General features: G+C 45.5%; 1 protein-coding gene across 2 annotated transcripts in view; it reads left to right on the top strand.

Annotated features, from left to right (window-relative positions):
* Positions 1-17,456, top strand: part of mgl (low-density lipoprotein receptor-related protein megalin) — a 247,389-nt gene that overhangs the window by 138,429 nt on the left and 91,504 nt on the right. For both annotated transcript variants that reach the window (XM_065448860.1, XM_065448862.1), the window contains exon 2: positions 13,017-13,139. In XM_065448860.1, coding sequence (XP_065304932.1) covers positions 13,017-13,139 — 123 coding nt within the window. The remainder of the gene's footprint in view (positions 1-13,016; positions 13,140-17,456) is intronic.

Below are 17,456 nucleotides of genomic sequence, written 5' to 3'. Positions count from 1 at the left end.
CTGATGAAATATGTTTTCCTTCTCCGTATTGCAGAGGCGTGGAGTAGGTGATGTCACGTATACTTTCCGGCGCCAGCTACAACTATACACCGATGCAGCCGACTCGTTTCTTGCACCTTCAAATGAGCCACCGCTGTTACTTCTTCGTCTTTTGTATCTTTATTGCTCCGTGCCGCTGGCTTCGCTTTACCTCTTACACATCGGTGCCGATGCGTGACCACGCAGAAGGATAGACAGTTGCGACTGTCAATCTTGCAACAACGCCTGTCTAGCGTCACAGCGATGCGTCGCGCCTATCGACAGCGCTCGTGTCTCCCTCGCGCCTTAGCTGTTGTTCTTTCTCCACTAACGGTTTATAGGTAAATGTGCCCGCCGTCGGGCTTAAAACGCAGGAAGGCGCAGCACGCGAGAAGGAACAGTGCTCTACGACCATGCCATCATCGCGAATCGTGTTCATGCGCCATGTCTTGCTCTGTTCCCTTATCTTTTTACCTCCCCTTTCCCTCAGCGTAGAGTACCAAACCTCGCTGCCCTTCTAATCTTTCTCCAGCATAGCGAAATGCGATGGCCTTAGGCAAAACCAGTGTCATCAAAGTGTATTCTTCGCTCATTTGTAGCTCGAAAAGGCCCACGGTGTCGCTGGTGTTGCGAGAGGACACGACGCGCTGCGTGGCTACTGCCAGCGCTATACTGTCGAGTTCCAACGCCATCTCTGTATTGTTCCACGAAGCTGGAATCGGCAAGACGTTAGTTTAACCACCTGATCAGTCGAGCCGGCGCTCCTGTCTATTTTACGCAGTGTTCGTTCCTTACAGACGTTATAGAAATTTTTGCGTTTCTAGGACATTAATTTTGCAAGAGGTGGCGGTGCCATGCACATTAGTGAACACCGAAACGGCAGCCTCGGGAGGCGTCGCTGCCCGTTAGCTTCCAAGCGCGAACTGTACGCGTCGTGCCTGGTTGTACTAATATCGCCCAGCAACTACCTCACCCCTCCTGCATGTCCATATGGCAGTTCGTCTTGCTTTCTTAGCCGGGGACACACCACAGTATTCAGCTAACTTCGGCACATGCATATCTCGTGGTTTGCTTTCCTTCAATTTTCATGTGTTCAGTCGTGAAGGCTATATTGGGGGAAAGCCGCTGTTTCGGAACAAGTTGCTGTTCTAAAAGTGTGTCACTTTATAAACATAAATAATGCATATAAGTTTTGTTTTTGATCAGGGTTTAAAGAACAGTAGACAATTACAAAAAGAGAGACGGTGAAATTGTATGCGTTGTCTGCGGAAGGAACTTAGTAGGTGAATGGTTAATGACCTAATGTCCGTTTTCAGCTTGCAATGATGCGCATTAGAAGCCATCTGAGCCACATATATGAAGCCATTTGAAGCCATATATGTCGTGCCCTCGGCATGACGGTAATTGTTACATTGTCACCAGGTGATCCTGTCGTGGATCACCAGCTCACAACAAGCGGTGTACTCCATTCAAGAAATTGGTCTAGAAATCAGGCTCTTCCAAATTAAAATACTACTTTCATTTATTTTCGTATACTATCTGCGCAACCGCTGATTTTAACAACGCTAAACAAAGAAACAGCTGATCATTTTTTACAAAGCTATAGCTTGCACTGAGCAGTGATGGTGATAGCTTTTAGTTTCCTATTTTTCTTTTCGGCAAGATTTGTGGATCTGTATATATACTCCAGTCCAAGACATCCTGAATTTGATCATGCCAAAGTACTCATTGATGCGAAAACATGTATAATATTACTTCAGTTCACAAAACGCGAAGGAAGGCAACATGCCCAAAAAGCTGAAACAATCGTCGAATAACTGTACAGGCAAGTAAGCCTGAAATTGTAAAGGAAGAAAGCGCAAAAGCAGCATATAATGCGACAGTTGTCACTCGACTGGCTTACTGCAAAGACTGCACTGTCGTCACTGTTTCGCAGTTTTTCCTCTTTATCCACAGCGGCCTAACTCCGTACACTTGTGGCAGTACGGGACTTGAAACCATTTATGAAAGTTAATGTCCGATTTCTTGCGTAAGCGAAAATGCGCGTCCAGCTTACGCAACCACAGTTTCCGAATTGTTTACGGCGTAACTGGTTGTAGAAATTCATCTTCGCTGCACTTCGCCAATGTCACTGAACTTTGTAGCCATCAAAGAACAGCAGCGAAAGACTTCTTGGAACTTGTTCACGGTCTTCGCATTGCCAGTTCAGCGCTGTTATAACTCGATGACGCCTGAACACAAACGAAGGGACGCTGCTGTCCGATTTCGTTGTGCTGTCGCATTCAGGCCTCGGATTTTCTTCGCTGCTCCAGGTCACCAAATCAAGGTAAATTTGATCGCAGACTTCAGTCTGCGCGAACTCTTTAGTTGCTGGCACCACTACTTCACCAAGCACTTTGAGAAACGCGCGCACTGCACGAATTGTGTAAGGCTGATTTTTCTCTTATATTGTAGTTCCGGTTTTGTTCTGATTGGTTGCCTTTGTTTACGGCGAAAGCGTTTGTACATTTCTTTCTAGTGCGCCTTGTATCGTTCGTTCTGAGTGCCGCTATGCTTCCCGGCGGGTCGTTCTCTTACTTTGCCTGCACCCATGAGAGGGCAAGGAGGGTCAAGTGGCAGACTCGCTTGTCACACAGAGCGAGCGTCTTCCCCGCAACTGTGTTTCCAACGCGACCGATTGCCTGTGTATGTAAGCGGGCCGACCGCGATTCGAAATCTCTCTGCCCGACTATTCGGAAAGCTTTTATGTCAAATGCGCATGAAGGGTGCTTTTATGGAGCCGCTTTTTAAGATTGATCGCCTTGGCGGTGTAGAATACGTTGCCCTTCCATTTATCGCACGCCCCTGTGGTATTTGGTCGTCTCTCTGCATCCTCGGGTGACTCGCATGCGTATTTGTGTGTGCGTGTGTGTGTTGTAGCAACAGCAACGTGTACTTGCTTGGGAACGTGCCAATAGCAGTTCCGCTATGGTGTTTTACGCGTACATTAGTTCGCTATTCTCTATACTTCGTGTACAAGCGCTGGAGTAATGCACAACTGTGTGATGCCCGAGGATACGGGGCCTTAGGCAAATCGTTATGCGACGCCGTCCAACATTCACAGGCTCCCTTTGAATCGGTTACAGCCGCTCTTTGGGAAACTTTTCGCGTGCCAGTCTCACCGGGTTAGCAGCTCCTCTTGTGTCTCGCCAGACCGAGCCCCGTGCAGACCGGTTGGTGTAAGCTTATTGTATTGGCTGCTTTTATGCGGACATCGCGAATTATTTGCTTTTGTTTCTACGCCTGTAGTTACCACCGGCGGCAGTTTCAAAATTCAATTGACAGACGTTGCGTCGTGTAGCGACGACATATCCTGGCAGTCTACAGGTACTTGTATATTTTAATGTTAGTCGATTTTTCATGGCAAGCTTAACGTAGTGACTAGCTGTATATACGCACAGAAAACAGCGAAGTCGTTGTCTGTGTAGTTTGCGGTGGAAGATAAGCTCGTAAACAGGTGTTCAGATTAGAGATGAGGAAGCACCAAAGCCGGCCGGTGGTGCATGCGTAGGTGGTCAAGTTGCAACCCTTCATCGCCGTTACAGCATGGAATAGCAGATCGATTCGCAACGAAGTCTGACTTGCTTTCATAGCGCTGTTGTCAGCAAGCGCACTCTGGGACACTATACAACGCGCGTTTGTTACTAAATACAATGACATCTGTAATGTGAGAAGTTCCTTAAATTGGCAACATTGAGACATCTGGGCTCGACAACGCACAAAATAAAGCTTCGCCTGCATGTAGCTTGTTGTCGTTTTAACGGCGACATCCAATGTACAAATCACGAACCGGAATTCGTGTAGTGCCTTCCTTCCTTCCTTCAGTCGGCAGTTGGTCTGTTACAACAAAATGCCGTTCAGCAGGAAAAGAATCCTTGTCTCCAGGAAGGGTTCAGGCTCATTACCTTTAGAATGCAAGTCAGGTGTTGTAACGTTCTTTTTCTTTTCTTCGGAATTGATGCACCCACCACGGTGGTTCCACTGATGTCACGGAAGGGTAGGAACATTTCATGCAGTTCGACGCAAGTACGACGACGCGATTAGGCGCGCCACTTGGCGTATGCTTCAAAGAGTATGGGGCTCTTGCATTGCCCAGGGGGCGCTGCGAAAAAGGTGCTAAAAAGCGCCCTCTGTGCTAAAATGGGTCGTACCAAGCTCGGTCGTCTGCTTCGGAAAGCACGTTTACAATATGGACCCGCCACTTTCGGTTGTGTTGTTTTACAGCCTGCAGCGAATATCGGGCGCCGAAGATTTTTTCAGGGGTGGCACGCTGCGTAAAGGCAAGAAATTATGCAGTGCTGAATACTTGTACGCCGTTCAAGAATTAGGCGGCGAAGTTTTAGCACAGTGTCAATCGCAAGTGAAGCGAGTCGCATACGAAGTGGAAATTCAGGTAAGGTTTGCACGCTAGCTGCTAGATTCAGGCGCACAAACGCGAGGAATGCTTGCTATAAATGAATCCACAGCAGCGATAAGCAGGCATTATGTGTACGGAACTGCTCGAGCACACGACGGTACGCGCCGCGATGTACGAACTGCTCGAGCGCACGATCGTACGCGCCGCGACGGCAGCGGTCTTTCGACATGCCGCGAAAGGCCATCCTGCAATCTTTGTTGACTGCATGCCGCTAAACAAGTAGTTATGCCTGCGTTGTAGTAGCGGCCATCTGCCCCTTTTATTAACTGGTAATAACTGATGCAATGCATATGAGCTCGCACGTACGTGCGAATCGCGCTGCAGCGCGAGCTCGTGCGCTGCTCGCTTGATGTAGGTTTTAATGACAGCGCTCGAACATCGATGTGCTGCAATCAATACTGCCTTGCTGCGCTGCCTCAACGTGCTGGCTTAATTCAGATAAAGGATGAGCGCATTTAACTCTCTTAACCTGTGCTGCTCGTAGTGGAGTAGTGAATTGTCATCGAATGAGCCCGACCATTTGTGCTCATTTGCACACACCTGGTCACTTCACCACTTCGCATCGGTCGAATTGTTAATTGTCGCTGTGGCCGGGTCTCGAATCGTGAATTACCAGCCATGCCTGCTGCTATGTCGGTCTGCTGTCGGGACTGCAGGTGCAAAAGACCGAACTTTAGAACGCAGATAATCAAGGAAGCTTCAAGACAGGCGAAGCAGTCAGCATGGCGCGAAGTTTCGCTTACTCAGCGCGACGAACTGCAGCTGTGCAGCGCGCCCGAAGCTCCACTTCGTGAGGCCTTGAAGGAAAACGGCAGAATCTGATGTTGGGATTCGCAGAAGAAATCACGGTGACGCCTTTTCGAGGCTGGGCTAGGTCTCTCCGGATCGGCGTCACCGATTCCTTCTGCTCATAGCATTACGTCCCACGGCACACGGAGAGTCCGTTTTCGTTAAACTATAGGCTGCGGCGAGCTCGCAGCGTGGTCGGCGTGGTCTGTGAGAAGTGACGAGCCTTTTCGCACTCGCAACAGGGCAGAAAAAAGTGCGAATCGTCGCAAAACTCGGCCTAGAAACGTGCTTCGCCACAGCCAGGGTTCAATACGACCCAAGCAAGTACAACCCAGATGTCGTTTCCCGCGCCGCCACCAGGCGCCGCTACTATACCTCAAACTCCAGCGCAAGACGCCCATGGGGCTCTTGCATTGCCCAGGGGGCGCTGCGAAAAAGGTGCTAAAAAGCGCCCTCTGCGCTAAAATGGGTCGTACCAAGCTCGGTCGTCTGCTTCGGAAAGCACGTTTACACTATGGACCCGCCACTTTCGGTTATGTTGTTTCACGGCCTGCGGCGAATATCGGGCGCCGAACATTTCTTCGGGGGTGGCACGCTGCGTAAAGGCAAGAAATTATGCAGTGCCGAATACGTGTACGCCGTTCAAGAATTGGGCGGCGAAGTTTTAGCGCCGTGTCAATCGCAAGTGAAGCGAGTCGCGTAAGAAGTGGAACTTCAGGTAAGGTTTGCACGCTAGCTGCTAGATTCAGGCGCACAAACGCGAGGAAATGCTTGCTATAAATGAATGCACAGCGGCGATAAGCAGACATCATGTGTACGGAACTGTCCGAGCACACGACGGTACGCGCCGCGATGTACGAACTGCTCGAGCGCACGACCGTACGCGCCGCGATGGCAGCGGTCTTTCGACATGCCGCGAAACGGCGGGCCTCCTGCAATCTTTGTTGACTGCATGCCGCTAAACAAGTAGTTATGCCTGCGTTGTAGTAGCGGCCATCTGTCCTTTTTAGTAACTGGTAATAACTGATGCAATGAATATGAGCTCGCACGTACGTGCGAATCGCGCTGCAGCGCGAGCTCGTACGCCGCTCGCTTGATGTAGGTTTTAATGACAGCGCTCGAACATCGATGTGCTGCAATCAATACTGCCTTGCTGCGTTGCCTCAACGTGCTGGCTTGAGATCAAGGATGAGCGCATTTAACTCTCTTAACCTGTGCTGCTCGTAGTGGAGTAGTGAATTGTCATTGAATGAGCCCGACCATTTGTGCTCATTTGCACACACCTGGTCACTTCACCACTTCGCATCGGTCGAATTGTTAATTGTCGCTGTGGCCGGGTCTCGAATCGTGAATTACCAGCCATGCCTGCTGCTATGTCGGTCTGCTGTCGGGAGTGTAGGTGCAAAAGACCGAACATTAGAACGCAGATAATCAAGCAAGCTTCAAGACAGGCGAAGCAGTCAGCATGGCGCGAAGTTTCGCTTACTCAGCGCGACGAACTGCAGCTATGCAGCGCGCCCGACACTTCGTGAGGCCTTGAAGGAAAACGGCAGAATGATGTTGGGATTCAGGCCTTCTTGTTCATGGCAGCCCACGACGCAGAAGTAATAACGGTGACGCCTTCTCGAGGCTGGGCTAGGTCTCTCCGGATCGGCGCCACCGATTTCGTCTGCTCCCAGCATTGCGTCCCACGGCACACGGAGAGCCCGTTTTCGTTAAACTATAGGCTGCGGCGAGCTCGCAGCGTGGTCGGCATGGTCTGCGAGAAGTGACGAGCCTTTCCGCACTCGCAACAGGGCAGAAAAAAGTGGGAATCGACGCAAAACTCGGCCTAGAAACGTGCTTCGCCACAGCCAGGGCCCAATACGACCCAAGCTGATACGACCCAGATGTCGTTTCCCGCGCCGCCACCAGGCGCCGCTACTATACCTCAAACTCCAGCGCAAGACGCCCATAGAACCTGGCGTTGGCGTTGCAGGCATAGGCACCTCTTGGGTGAAACAGTCAATATATTTATGTGCAGCTAGATTCCTCGTGTCATTAATGTAAGACTGAAACACTTGTCATATCGAAAGTCAGGGAATTATACATATTCTGCAATTCTAAAGATCCTAAAATGGTGCCACCACATTGTAAATAATACAAACGCGTTGTGAAGTGCTGGTGTAAATGCCTTTCTCATGGAAAACGTGGGCTCCCTTCGGCTGTCCTCATTACATCTCGTGGAGCTTCTGATGCATCTTCCAGAGTATCTCGTATGTTGCGGCACAATAAACACGCGGTTGAGAAAGAGAGCTTGTCATTATTTATTTTATGTCCGTGTTCAGTTTGACCTCAACGTATTCACGTAACGACCGGTCAGATGTCTGCTGGAGCCAACTATGCGAGCCGTATAGTGCCGTGTATATACATATTACTTTAGGCACTAAGTAGACAACTAACTTGAGCTGGTGTATCGCTCAACACAACTGTAGCTGCTCTTCCTTTAGGAATTATTCTTTTATGCTTACCTTGTTCACCTCACTTCTTGTGGCTCGTTATATCGTCGAAGTCACGGGTATTGTCGACACTGCATTCATCCGTTTTCCGCTATCACCATCGCGTTGTTGCTCTTATCACCGTTGCGCCTTTCAAACCTCCTGCCGTAGGATTTTAAGTGTGTCTGTCTGTCTGTCTGTCTGTCTGTCTGTTTTCGGGACGCGAATAGTTAGGCGGTCGGGAACACAATGTCGGTGGCTTGAGAGCAGCCGGAAAGCGGAATCCGTCGTAAAATGGTTTTACTGCAGAACTCTGGTGTCACTGTATTGTCTTAGCTCCTCCACACGGGTCATTACTTTTCTGTGATGTACAAATTTCACTCTTCGTTTTCTCTTGCATTTATTGTGTTGTGTTATGTGACCTATCGAGGAGTGCACAACCTTGGTATAATGAATGCTTAATTCGCAGTCCTTCAAAAAGCAATGAACTTTTCGAGGTATTAGTCTATCGTTTTGTCTCATTACAGACTCAAAGCTCCCCGAGAGGTGGCTTACGAGCATTCTCCCCTACCCACCTAGCTCCTTCCTATTTCTCATTCCCCCCCCACCCTTTCTTTTCTCGCCGTCTTTCTTTTGGAGCCCTTGCAGACTAGAATGTTCGCCAACACCTTCACGCCGATAAGTCTCTCTGCTTTTAAATAATTAGTGCTCTCTCTCTCTCTCGTATTGCGTGTCAAGGTTGCTCTTACTTCCTTTGCCGCGGGTGCCTATAAACGCAGACTGGGGAGGACAGCAGGCGAAGTGTTCGGGGCTCGTCCAAGTCTGCACTGCAGGAGTGATCCTTAATTAGGCAGAGTCGTTTCCCGTTGAGCAGTATTCATTAAGGCGCTCGGCGGCGTCGACAGCAACAGCGCGCGGCACACTCGGCGCCACGTCGTCTGTGATGATCGGCAATTTAGAGCAGGCGGCGCCCGCACCACCTGTCGCCGGTGACGCGACGCCGAGCCAGGCCGAGCGCCTGTCATCTAGCCGTTGATTAACTGGAGCCCTTGCTTCGTTTCCTTAATGAGCCAATATCGCTGAAATGTGTGTGCGTGCTTGCTGCTCCTTCATCGACATGTTTCTCTTGAGCACTACACTAATGACTGACATGCCTTATTACTGCCCTTTCTTCCTTTCTTGTCCCCTGGCTTTTGTTTCTTATCTCGCTCTTCCGCCAGGCGTCACGGGAAAATGTTCGTACGATTACCCTATCGCTATCGTTATTTGTTCATTCACTTTTATCTCTGTTGCTTCGGCGCTGTGTTTCGTACGCAAGTACTTTTGCCAAGGCGCGATTGCTCAATGACAAGAAACTCTCGTTAGTGCATTTCCACGACTGTTCGATGTAGTACAACGCTGCTACCGTGTTGCGGCAGCGCTTTTCTTGTTTGTGTGCATCCCTGATCAGCGCTTCACACCCGTCGCGGTGGCTTAGCGGCTTTGGTGTTGTGTTGCTAATTACGAGGTCGCGGGATCAAATCCCGGCCGCGGTGGCCGCATTTCGATGGGGTCGAGATGAAAGAACGCCCGTGTGACTCATGACCTATGTGACTCCGAACTATGGAAGACCTCGAACGCCGCTGGCCAGCAACGAGAGCGACAATAAACAGCGGCCGTAATCCCAGTTCGTTTAGTTTATGTCATGCGTTCCAGAATTTTTCTACATTTCCACTGCAAAATAAGTGCAAATGGCACGTGAGAACTGTGCATGGGTGCGCAAGCTTTGTTCTGTTTATTTTTTCTTCTTGCACTATTTCTAGACAAATTGGACAACTTCTTCTGCAAGGCTTTTCTTTTTTCGTCGCTAGCGCGCATTCGCGCAGTGCAGACCTAACTTCAGCCGAAGTGATTGCTGCAAAACCTGCGGAGTTAGGTTTGAAGAGTGCTGCACCACAGATCGTGTTTACTGCCTAATTAAGAAGTGAGGGAATTGTCAAATGCACCTGGTTGTTTGGAAGTCAGAAAAAACAAGGGGGGGGGGGGGCGCTCATAAACTGAGCCGCGCAATTGTGCTAGTGAGCATTTGACAAAGAACGAAATTTACAAAAGCTTGTGGCAGTAATTTTAGAGTTGGAATTTTTTCAACGGAAACAACCAGCGAACATGGTTTCCGTAAACCATTCACAAATGACCGCGCACGCCCACTGACATGCACGCATGCACCCTCACGCACACGTACAACCAAACAGAAATTCTGGTTCGTTTATCTGATGGATGACTGCTCCTTAATGTTACGGGTATATTACTTGCTCGTTACTGCTGGAAATTTGATGGTGCATTGCTTTGCTGAAGTATGAAATGATTTAATCCGTAATCGCACTTCTTGATATTTGTGTATTTGCGTCGAAAGCTTCATTGAAAACTGATGATCCGCGCTCAGCTAGGAAAGATGGGACCATTTCTGCGGGCGGCTGTGCGCACAACTCTGTTCTTGAAGTCACTTTTGCCTTGCAACAACGCAGTGAATAGCTAGTATTAGAAAATCAATATTAGAAAATCGAAGCACTTTCCTGCCTTGACTAATAGCACTCGAGCCCAACGCCCAGACCACTCACAACACTATAAAGCAGTGGTTAAGGAGTCAGAGCTACTTCATTTCGTCCAAGTATTCCCTATGGTCGGTTTCTGATGACAGCGACCGCAAGGCGAACACGGCAATTCAGAAGAAGCTTTAGCTCGGGTGCTCCTATCTAAATACATGTAAATGGAGAGTTCGTTTTTCTCGGCAACCACTGCACCAAATTTGACGAGGTTTGCTACATTTAAAAGAAAAACGTAAAATCTAGTGACTGTTGGTTTCGAATATTTTAGTTAAGTCAAATTTTTATTAAAAATTGGCAAAAATTGAAAATTTTCAGAAAGCGAAACTATCAAGCTTTCAACTCCGTAACTCAGCAATGAAAAATGGTACCACGATTCTATGGATTGCATCTAATAGTACATCTAAAGCGGACAAAATTGTTATGTTACACATGAATATCAAAAAATTAAGTAATGTGTAAATACAGCTTTTGCAGAACCCTTGTAGACGACGTAACAAATTCACGTAATATATAAGGTGACACACCGAATTTGTCCGTTTTGAATTATCTAATGGATGCCGTTTACAGAACCGTGGTATCTGTTCTTGATGCAGAGCTATTAATTCGCATATTTCGTATTTCTAATTTTTTTTTAACCTTCGAATTTTTGAAAATATTTCTAAGAAAATTCAGACCCTAAATCGAAATTCTGCTTCCAACAATCATTAGAATGTAACTTTGTCTCTCAAATGCAACAAATTTCAGTAAGATCGGTCCAGTGGTTATCCAAGAAAAACGTTTTTGTGTTTTGCATGTATTTGAATAGTCCGTGTCAGAGTTGGGCGCAAGGTAAAGCTTCCTCTGCGTGGGCTCATTGGCGCCTGACGACGGGAATCCATAGAGCCTCTTGCCACTGTTGCGGAAGCAGCTGAGTCGGTCACAGCATAGCGATGTAGGTACAACGTAGATGTATAGATAGGGCAGTTCTTGATGTTTGAAAACTTTGATTGCATTGGTGCATCAGTGTTTAAGTGGTGCGGCACACGGCGCTATACTGACTCCGCAAATGCGTTTCATAATTTCACGTATTCTGTTTGACTGAATTTGCTATTACACTCGTCCTTCGTGCTCCAGCTTTTCGGTTATTTTTGAATTGGTCATTAAGGTGCAACTGAAATACATTTACCGATTTTCAATGCGGCTGTCGCATTCCGTGTTAAATTGAGTTTGATCGTTCTGTTAGGTATATCACGCGACAAATTGAACTTATCCAGTGACGTTAGCACCGACATCTGCATATGATATCTTGAAATGTGAACTGTTAGTGACTGTTAGATTTCTCAGTTCTCTTGGAAGAGCCGGTGTCACTGTCTTTGCTGCGATTTTGCCGAGCCCGCTATCGTCCGCGACTGCGAACATTCTAAATGTGCCAAGCAGAAGCGATCGACTGCTGGTCACACACAGGCTCCGATCCTGCTGCCAGGATTGTCCGTTGTCCTGAATAAAAGCGTGGTCACCACTCACGTGTGTCATTTGTCATTTTGAGCATTGGTGGCAGATGCTAAGAAAAGAAAAATGGGAGGGAAGTGTGCCATGCTATGACCTCGCGACTTGTGTCTCTCTGCTGCGATGTTTCCTACATGGATCGCATTCTCTCCATTCGCACGCGGTGTGTTCCGCCCATTCATTTGGAACTTGTTTTATCGAAGGCAGGCGTCCATGAAAGGGGCAGGCGAGTAGGTGAATTTGTATAGATTGATCACGTGGACAGAGCTGTTACAGTGCAGAAAGGATGACAAAAAAAGAAAGTCAAAATCGCTGACTTTTCTTCCTTTTTCCTTGTTATCCTCTATGCGCTGTCCGTTTTCGTGATAGACGTCTGCAAAGTGATTGGGCAGCTCCGTGGGTCTTTCGTTCCTTTGATAGATAGGGTTGGGGAGCATAAATATTCATCTGTATCTACAGTTCATTAGTGTCAATTTTCTTCAGTGTATCCAATACTTAGATATGTTCGTCTTCAGCCTTGGTTCAGGTAATCAGTTGCACGGTGGTGTTCTGTTTGCAACTAATACTCCATTAAGCACTGTGAACGTCGCTGTGTGCACTACTGCGCTAGTCATCGCCAAAAGCGTTTAGGTCCAACTTGTCGTGGCCCCTGGATCGCACCCCACTCCATGTTTTCTGCCTTGTTCTCTTGCATTTTGTTTGCAGTAAACTACAGCTCATTGTCATTGCGTTCTTTCTTTGATGCTAGAAATGCAAAATACTAAATGATGGCCAATTACAAAGCTGTCTCCTAAAGGTCATTTCCTTCAGTCTGTTTATATATGCTCCTCTTTGCCTGAGGAAGTGTTTAACCCTATAATGCCCAACGTATCTTGATGCTACACTGAACTTGATGCCTCAATATTATTATTTAAGCACTGGAAGCTTAACTTAAACCCTATACTAGCAGCATGTTTTATAAATTGGAGCAAAGTTTTTGTAAATAGTTCAGAAAACAGATTACATTTACTGCATAATTAAGTTTTTACTCAAATAAGGTTTCAAGTTTTTTTTTTTTTATGTAGTCTCCATGGCTAGAAATAGATTAGCGAGTTTTAGTTTATCTTGATGTGACACTGTTTGGGAATTACAGGCTTAATTCATTTTCTTTTTCTACTGCTTGATACATGAATGAAAAGCTTATGGGTTATCTGCTTTGTTTTTCAGAAGAAACAACAACGTGTTCAACAGATAACTTTAGATGCAGTAACGGCAGATGTATTCCTCTACGGTGGGTCTGTGATTACCAAAAAGACTGTGAAGAGGGCGAAGATGAACATCAGTCTTGTGGTAAGCTCAGCGCACTTTTAACTTTTCATCAACAATCATTCGCACTTTTTATTGCTCTCAAATGCATTTGCTAGACTTTGGTATACAAAAGGAGGTCCCAATCTTTAGGGCTGTTTCGAGACTGCCTGTGCAGAACAGTCATGCGAGTCGACAAGAGCAACAACAGCGAGGCAGTTAATCAGTGCATGAAGATACGAAAGGCGAAAAATCAACTTCTAAAGATGATTGACACAGAGGTGAAGCATAGCTTCATGTCCTGAAGAAAATGAGAACCTTAAAAGTAAATACAAGATTATTAAGCCTACAAAATCTAATAAAAAGAAAGAAGGAAGATTTCTAGCATCATGCCTAGAATGCTGATTGAATAGTAAGTGGTTGCAACAAAAGTTTATTAGTTGGTCGTGTTTAGATATCTTGTATACTTTAAGGTTGGTACAATATTCGCGAGTTTTTTATGACAACGGATAGCGTGTTCCATAGTGACATTGATGCAGAGTTTAACTGCCGTAGTTTCTTGCTCCGACAATTTGTAGCACTCTAAAGGACAAGGCTGGACGAAAATGTGGTTGGTGGTAGCTCATTATCCATGGATATGAAAAAATCCCCAGATCCAGGTTTAACATTTTTACGCTTGTATGAAATGTTTCCCACCTTCAGCCTCCAATAATGCTTTAAGGGAGGTTGTTTCCACTTGGTACTGCGCATCCACAAAATGTTTCATCTACACAGCAAAAACAGAACAAAGCATTCTTTTCCGTGGAAAAGTAGCAGTGTTTAGTATATATATAATGTGAACGAGAAGAAAGGAAGCCAAGGGTGCCCGGTTATTAGTCATATCATCATAAGAAGTAATTTCCCCTATGCTGTCCTTGGTGTCTTTGTTTGTTAGCTTCTTATGATATGACTTCATATACATATAATCATATTGCCTCCAAACGCTAGTGCTTTTAGGTGTCACTAGCGCTCATCACAGGTTAATCAAAAAATGAAAGCGCAAAAAGCACTTAAAACATCGAAGATGCACATGAGCAACAGGAAGGCACAGAAGAGAGTACAACACATGTATAGCTTCACAAACAAGGGAAAGCTGTGGAGTTTCCAAACACATGCACAGATTTTCAGCAGTGCAGACAAGTATAGACTAAAGCTACTACACATACCTAGACAGTTTAACAAGTAACAATATTCAAGTGCTTGACATATGCAGGGTGTCCCAGCTATCTTTAGCCAGAGTATAAAAATATGTGAATGCCATGTAGCTGGACAGAACCAAGGTAACGTTGTTTGCCGTCACTTGGACATACTCAAATTATTGTTTTAATTCCACCTAATTAGATAACTAGTCTTAATTAATTAATCAATCAACTTATCAAATATTATAATTAGATTAAAAGTGTCGATGATAAAATTGTATAGCAACATGAAAAACTCCCGATAGAGCTTTCTGTTGCTCAATACATGCCAAAGGTGTCTTTTCAAGCGTGAAAGAAGCTTGCAAATTCACGCAAAAGTGCCGCACTACTGGCCACTCGAGGCACTTTGCGTGTATTCGCAAATATGAAGCACCGATTCTAAAATGCTTTTCAGCAGTAATCCCGAAGTAACCAGAGATGTCTGAGAAAAATGCACATGTTGAGACCAGTGTTGAACTCAATGTAAGCTTCGATTCATTTAGTAACGTAATGAGCAGTTACGGGCATTCGAGGTTGAGAAGGAGCCTATGCAGCACTCGGAAAAGTGTGTGTGTGTGCATGCATGTGCATGAGTGTGTGTGCGTGTGTGTGTGCGTGTGCATGTAAATGAAACCAGATTTCAAGAATTATTAAGCACCACTTTGAGGTCGTGAGCAGTGGTTATTACAATCGAGCCTCAATTTAACGAAGTCGATTTAACTAAATCACCGTCTGCCTGATACTGGTCAGCGATGCCTGAGAAAAAGATAACCAAAAGTGTCCTTCTTCGGTAGTGAACACAGAACTTCATGTTGCACTGTAGGTGGAGATTTGAAACAGGAAGGCACAGCATTTTAGGACAGATACAGAGCAGACATTTTCTTGGAGAGACTGCTGGCTTTGGATTGGGTTGCGCGCCTGTTAGGTGGAAGTGGGCAACTTCTCTGGAAGTACTGTCGACTGCGATTACACGGTCCTTTTTTTTGTGCCTCTGCTTTTTTTGTGGTTGTACTAAACTCTGCAATATATGAGCAATAAGCCATTTCCCTCTGCCACTCTTTTTATTTAAAGTAGGGCATGTAAAGAGGTAGATATTCCTGTGCTGCAATGTATGATAAAAAGAGAAACACTCTACTAAGAATGAAGTCGTGATTATTTAAAAACTATTTATTTAATTATGGCATTTAATGTGCCAAAACCACGATCTGATTATAAGGCACGCCATAGTCGGTGACTTCGGATTAATTTTGACCACCTGAGGTACTTCAGTGTGCGCCTAAATCTAAGTAGGTACATGGGTGTTTTTGCCTTTCACCTCCATCGATGTTTGGCAGGGCTGGGCAAAGATACTTTACAATTGTATCATGATACCATACAAGATAATTGGGCAACAAGTATTTGAGATGCAAATTTAGGATACTACCGCAATTATTGTATCCAATACGATACTTTCCATTTGTATCTTAAGATACTTTGATACATTTGCAAATTTCTTATTATGGATCTATATTATGTAGCAGAAAACGCGTATGCACAAAAATGTTTGCTTGGAAGTTTCTTAACTCTGACCATCCTTGTTTCATTTGAATGAAATGTCTGTTAGTTCTCAAACTTTTTGTCTTGCTCAAAGTATAGTTTCATTCCAAAACAATTTATTGGGGTTGTTTTAGCTGCTTAACACACAATCTCTCTATATGCTGCGCTGTCAGTGGTTTTTGCTTCTCACTTTTGTAGTTGATGGGAATCGCAGCTCTTCTTACCGACCAGCTAGCGGGTCACCATCCAATTACATCTAATGAAATCGATATGAAGCCTCTGCACGATTGCGCAGATAGCACTATGGAGTTTTAGCTTCTGAAGTTTTCCCGCCTGCCCTCACTAGAGGGCTCTGGCAGAAAGATAAGACTGTTGCTGCCTTTAGTTTTATTCAGGTCGCTTAGTGGCAGCAGTATCAGCTTGATAAGCGGAGGTCAGCCAACGTTTATAATTCACACAGAGATGTTGCGATAGCAGTATCTTGTATCTTAAGATACACTATACATTCTTTCCTGTATCGGACATACAGATACTGATACACATCTTTCCAAACATATCATGATACAGATACAAAATACCCTAAGTGTATCTGTGATTGTATTTAAGATACATGTATCTTCAATACTACTACACAGCACTGAAATGCAGCTGCTGTGGTTGGAATTCAATCCCACAACCTCATGCTTAGCAGCACAAAACCAAAGCCACTAGGCAACTATGACGGATAAAGTCATGGTGGTACACCACAGGTGCCTAAGGAAGAGCTTTTGTGAACAGTTCACGAGTCGAGACGCAGCTACTGCACCATACTACAAGCTTAATGCATCCCACGTGTGTGGCAGCAGCTGTCAGAAAAGTTTATGCAAGTATGCAGGCTGTCTTAGACAAGATTCAGCAGGCTGTCTTAGATTCTTTGCTGCTCAAAGAAATTTCAGAGGTGCTTACAGGCAAACATTCAAGAATGCCATGCAAACTGTGTGAAGCCGTCAAACATCCAGGAATACAAAAATACTCCATTCAGCTCTATGTTGAGTGCTCGTTTTCTACCTAGAAGAGGCACAGTCTTGAACCCCAAAAACTAGAGATGATGATCATGTGTTACTGTTCTTATCACTTTTACAAAGGTTTGTAAACCTGAACTATTTGACATTTATTTCCTTAATGGAACATTTGACATTTCAATCCATTAGGCATGAATTTTATCTTCATCAGCTGTTTAGCAGCTTTGCTAGCATATTTTGTGTTTGCTCCACTTGATTCGCCATTGTGAGGAGGATATTTTGGCTATTAAATATACAATAACTGTTCATTTTGTTAGAACAAGGCATTAAGCGTTTTGACTGCAGTATGTGGATTGACAAAAAGAGGCCTCTCGTGGGCCCAGCAAAGCGCTGTGAAGCAATGGTTTGCACAGTATGGTTGTTGCCTTTGAGTCTTAACAAGTGAGTGCTGTGTCAGTTTAATTACTATAACAGTGGGCTACCTAGAACCAACACATCAACCAGGTTGTCGTTGATGGGCGATGTACAGTGCCTATTTTGTCCTCCATTGTGTCTAAATTGAGGATTTAATTGTGAATTTTAGGCACCTAAATCACATATTTTGGTTC

This window comes from Dermacentor albipictus, chromosome 1 (assembly GCF_038994185.2).
Source record: "Dermacentor albipictus isolate Rhodes 1998 colony chromosome 1, USDA_Dalb.pri_finalv2, whole genome shotgun sequence".
NCBI lineage: Eukaryota > Metazoa > Arthropoda > Arachnida > Ixodida > Ixodidae > Dermacentor > Dermacentor albipictus.
This window is presented reverse-complemented; position numbering and strand designations above follow the sequence as displayed.